Source organism: Frankliniella occidentalis, unplaced genomic scaffold (genome assembly GCF_000697945.3).
Source record: "Frankliniella occidentalis isolate FOCC.00 unplaced genomic scaffold, Focc_3.1 Scaffold246, whole genome shotgun sequence".
Lineage (NCBI taxonomy): Eukaryota > Metazoa > Arthropoda > Insecta > Thysanoptera > Thripidae > Frankliniella > Frankliniella occidentalis.
This window is the reverse complement of record NW_026267372.1, coordinates 278,480-284,007: the sequence shown is the minus strand read 5'-3', so window position 1 is coordinate 284,007 and position 5,528 is coordinate 278,480. Positions and strand designations below refer to the sequence as shown.

General features: G+C 42.2%; 1 protein-coding gene across 1 annotated transcript in view; it reads left to right on the top strand.

Annotated features, from left to right (window-relative positions):
• LOC127750730 (uncharacterized) overlaps positions 1-5,528 on the top strand; it is a 31,251-nt gene that overhangs the window by 6,827 nt on the left and 18,896 nt on the right. Inside the window, exons 2-3 of the mRNA XM_052273098.1 lie at positions 1,727-1,942; positions 3,516-3,733. Of these exons, the coding sequence (XP_052129058.1) occupies positions 3,597-3,733 (137 nt within the window). The 5' untranslated portion in view covers positions 1,727-1,942; positions 3,516-3,596. The remainder of the gene's footprint in view (positions 1-1,726; positions 1,943-3,515; positions 3,734-5,528) is intronic.

Genomic DNA, 5,528 nt, shown 5'->3' with positions numbered 1-5,528 from the left:
GGGGGGGGGCACTCCTCAAACTAGTGGAAGAGGCGACTGGAGCAGGCTAAGCAAGCAGCGCGCATCCACTGCGTCTTCGACGGATAAGCGGCGGACTACAAAGAGAACGACGACGTCGTCACCTATCTCAGGACCATTGGCAACAATCTTTTAGGATGCTTCTAAACACTAGCCATATGTACGCCAGACCACGTCTCGCGTAACAGGCTTCGCGATATCTCACGAAACACTGTTACGCTGCGACGCGCCTGGCGCACATTTAGCTAGGCCTGCGGCGCTGACACCCGAGACGAGTTAAGGAGAGGGTATAGCGGAACAGGGCCATCCGGGCCCAAAATTTGACATACTCGAACCATTTGTCGGGGTCTTATTACTCTAAAATTAGGGACATGAAACTTCTGCTGTTCAGTAACGGTTTTCATTATGAGTTCGAATTTTCACAGATTGTTATGTAAAAATCAACGTTTTAGTGATACTAGATAATCTAGGGACCCTTAAGCCCAAAAGAGGATGTGGTTCGACCCGTAATGTGTGGTTTAAGTATCACTCCCTTTCCAATTCTGTGACATGAAGCCTTTTTTACGATTAAAGCGACCATTTTGTCTTCTTCACGCTGTTTTCGCCAAGAAATGCCCCATAACGCCGAAACGGTACAAGATAGAGCAAAACGGAAGAAATTTTCGGCCGTAGGCGTAGGGTTCTACTTTTACGAGTTGCCCCTTAGGAGCCCATAAAAAAATATTTGGAAAAAAGTATTTTGCGACCTATGGTTTTTGATTTTTCAAAAAGTCAATTTTTTAGCCAGAGTGCTCATCTTCGAACTTGATCTGTCTTTTTATGATACAAATCGACCCTGAAATTCCCAGATCGATATCTCAATTCTTTCTCGAGTTATCGTGCGGACAGACGGACAAACAGACAAACAAACAAACAGAATGAAACTTTTCCGGTCAGGGGAGTAATGGGCTTCACTAATCGCTCAGCCAAAAACACTGTAAATCCCATTGAAAAATTCATTTTTAAAAATAAAAAATCTCTTAAACCTTTGTATTTGACAGGTTTGCCCCCTTAACAGCTTACAATTTAGCTAGTGTCTGGCCAGCTAACATTCAGCTCGAGCAGCTTGATACCTTCCTGCGAGAAAGGCTTGGCTGCCGCTACTGAAAACGGCTTAGTCGGTGGCAGGCTGCTAAGAAAGACTCGGTTCCGTTTTGGCCACGAGACGCACGTTCACGTTTGAAGCGTTTTTAAAAATTTGTGGGCTGCGATATACATTTTCTGAGAACGGCAAACGACGCCGAAATGTTCGCCGTTTTCAGATGATTTATATCTTAGATCACCGAGGTGTTGAACGATTAAAAGTACACACCTACCGAGTTGAACACTTGCAAGTATTCAACTTGCATTTGCACACTTGCAAGTATTTAACTTGCAGTTGCACACTTAAAAGTGTTGAGCAGCTAAACACTTGGTTTATCACTGCAGAAGTTATTTAGATAAAACAGTGAATTTTGTCTGAAAAATTGGACACTGACTGTGCGATGTCATGCATACCTTTAAATGAACATAAGTGACGATGAGTAAGATGTTCACTTGTATGGGCTTTTGTGTGATCACAGAGTCAGATATGACCATAACAGAATCACGTCTTAAGTGCAAAGTGCACTAACATTCTAAACACTGTAGATGATTTTCTAAACACCACAGACGTGTTTCATTCACCTAGGCATCATGCTTCATACTCGGGCTCTCATTTCTCCTCATCATAAGTGGCGTAATCCACAAGCCCACGTCTAATGGCATCGACGTGAGCTGCGGCTACTACTCAGACTTTTACGGTCAGGTCTTCCTGATACTGCAGAAAGATCGCATCGCATCATTTCTCACAGATCTGGCCGATGTTGTCCAGGAAATAGAATCTGAATCCAGAACATCTCTTAAGGTCAGTAAAACCCGAGTGGTGCATTATTCGACCAATCAGAATCAGAGTACGGATTTCCAACCACTCACTTGTTCAGTGAGTTCCCAGTCACATACCTAGTTCATAAGGAAATGACTACCGATCAGGAAAAGTATGGCAAAATGTCACGAAATACCCGGACATAAAGCAGGGGTCCGTAACTTGACATAACGAATATGATTGGTTTGTTAAATAATTTCACAAAGTCGCGAATAAAACTTTAAGTTAACACTGGTAAAACAAAGGCGCTAAACAACGCCTTTAAAAGGCGCTATTAAAGTTTACCACCTTAGGAAAAGCACTAAGGTTTAACGCCTCAGGAAAGGCGCTAGATTATTGGGGGTGTTCAGAGGTTAGCGCCTTTGATAATTCTCGCTCTATATAATTTGTTTTAAAAATTTAATCCCTATTTATGTTTATATTGTCAGGATTTGACAATACGACGTCCCAAATCAATGTTAATTACTTGCCAACAATGGTGTTTTGAAAGCCATGATTAATAACTTTCAGTCTAATATCATCACTTCTACATGGAAACCAAAATCAGAACATTTTCCGTCGTAAATTAATAACTCACATATTTTTGAAGATCATGATGGCTGTGGTGCCTGGCAGTCATTGTATAATTACATTTTAGTACCGAAGAGGCATGAAACACTCTAAAGTCCAACAAAAATCTAAGGCAATTTGGAAAAATTGCTAACTTGGGTGCTGGGGTGGAGAATGGACTACTACTGCTGGTCTAAGTCTGTAGGTTAAGTGCCTCAGCTATTTGACAATGAAGTATGAAATCCACGCACTGACACGCTTCGACTTGCACGTTAACTCAGTTCTCTTACATCGCAAGAACAACTTTCGATAGTTAACATATGCTATATATCAGGTGTCGGGTAAGAACATTAACGATTAACAAAACGTTATGAGGTGCTTGTATGTTAAAGTTACGGACCCCTGAGAAATTGTGACAACTGCATAGCAAGTTCGGTTAGCCCATATGCGTTCCAGGGTGATTGTTTTTCTCGCGTCATGTCACTTTCCAAGTCAGCAAATCAGTTTTGACACTAGTCAAGTACACACTGCTCCTGTTACACACTGCCCTACCCGCCCTTACGAGCAGCAGCCCGTGAACTTTAGTCGTTAGTGTTCCAAAAGTATCAGATGTATCGTTTAAAATAACACAGTAATGTACAGGTAGAAGGCCAGAAGATCTGGAGTAAAGAATGTGAGGGTGTGGGTGTCGATTTCTTAGCCCTGTGGGCTAATTTTATTCTCTTTCAGTTAATTTATGGGATATGAATATTACCAGAAGGGAAAAGGTTACTCAATTGCAGCTTTACAAAAATAATGGGGCTGTGTCGAAGCGTCACAGAGTAATCGTACGATGTTGGTAGACCCGTCGATATAACCTTTTGGAAAGGCTGCCGACGGCGTACCTTTAAGATTATGAGCATGAAATTTAGCCTACCCTTGTTAACGTGAACTGAACACGGGACCAAAGTCAGTGCCTTTCAGAATCGCCCCGAGATATTTTAATCGGAAGCTCTTTTTTGTGCAGGTGGCACTTCAACAAGCCGACCGATCTATTCGTCGGAATACAATATACTTCTCAGTGTTTTATGTGCTGCTGCTCTGCTCGATGCTACCGGAGTCAATTATGACCGGAATATCACACGCACCCATGTGGCCACAGCTGCCAGAACCGCTCGGAAACTGGGTATCGGTAGTTTTGTTTTGCGGTTCCATGACCACGGGTGCGGGATTATACTACATGATGTAAGTATTGCTGGGAACGAGCTCAAAAGACCGTTTGATTTAAGGTTGGAAAAGCAAACAAAATATAACGTTTACAGGAATCAGGAAGGGAGAAAATGAGCCAGTATACCACACGCCTAGCCAAGCGGGAGCAGGACGTTTCACCCAATCCATTTCACCCGAAACAATTCCTCCCATGACAAGTTTGCCACCGACATTTCACCCGATGCCAATGCACTTCACCTAATGCCATTTTGACTATAAAGTACGTTCCACCTATGTATTTATACGTCCAAAAATTAAAAGTCTAAATAGTGTCCAATTTAGAATTTACTTGCAGAAAAATAATTCAAGACCTAAGCAAAGTTGGCCAACTAATCGGCCAAAATTGGCCAACTAATTGGCCAAAGTTGGCCAACTAATTGGCCAACCAACCCAGCCAAAACTTGTATATCAATGAGTCAGTGAGTGAGTGTTGTGTAGTGTAGTGTGTAGTGTTTCTCGTCTGTGCATTTTTATCGATTTTTAAAAAGTTACCCCTCTAAATATTTCCCTTTTTTATTGAAGTTTCCGAGAATGACTTTATTTTTCCCGTGCGACACGGTCTTCAGGTGTCGACCTTCCCTCAAAGTTGGAAAAACGACGACTTTTGCACCAGAAAGAAACGGTATGGACGAAAATCTGTGAAGAGCATCATAGAACTGTCCGCGTGGTATCATATGTTTCGAAAATAAGGAACAAAGGAACTTGTTTGGGCTCCACCGGCCCTTCTCGACCCAACACAGAGCATATCCACCTCGTGAAAGCCGAAAATTTACCCAAAATGCACAGTGTCTGCATCATTAAACCAGGAGCACGCCCAGTAGAGGTGGCGTAGACGACCCGACAGAAGTTTTTAGCAGATGATACATTATACACAACTAAAATTAATAGTACTTTACTTGACTATGTATCATTTCTTGTACTCTCATGCGGAGCGCTGAGAGGCACCAGGCATGAAGTCATCCAGTTGTGTGTATATGGGCGCGTGATGCGGCCCCGATCAACCGCCGTGCCACAGCCAGACGCCCCCTCTCCCCTCCCTTTCCCCCCCTCCCTCCAGTAGACTCGGCTCGTCGCTCGGCTCGGACCGTTTCGGCCGAGGGGTTAAAAGTAGGTGTACACATTTCTAAAAAAGTTAAAGTGAAACTGACAAAAAATTGACTGAAAGTGATGAAAACACAAAGGATAAAAATGACTTATCGTGCGTTGATCAGATCAAAAATGAATAAAATGGACGGGATTTAGGCATAAAAATGAAGTAAACGTTGTAAAACGGCCGTGAACCCGCATGGAAATAGGTATATCCGAATGGCACTTTCGGCTATACTTTTGTAAAAAGTATAAATTAGGTATACGTAAAATATAGCGGATTGGAACGGCAACACTTTGATGGCACTTTAGGCATTTTTTTGGTATATTTTTTGTATACTTTTTTTACACTTTTAAGACACTTTGGCGTGTCACTTTTTAATCTCTTTTTTTCCGTGAATAAAATTAGAAAAGTGAAAAGTTGAGGTGTACGCATTTTCACGGAGTGATTACCCCCCCGGTCTCGGCTGAGGAATGCGCGCAGCGCGGTTATTCAAACTCTTACCCAACTATGAAGAGACAGAACTATATGAATTCAGAAACATTATTTCCGAACCTACTATGTTTCTATTGAGAAGTATCACACGCAAACTGTCTCTACACGGCCCTCTTCACACTAACTTTGTCTTAGAACCTTCAAAACATTACATAGTATAGGAGACACAGAACACAACCCAAATCTTTT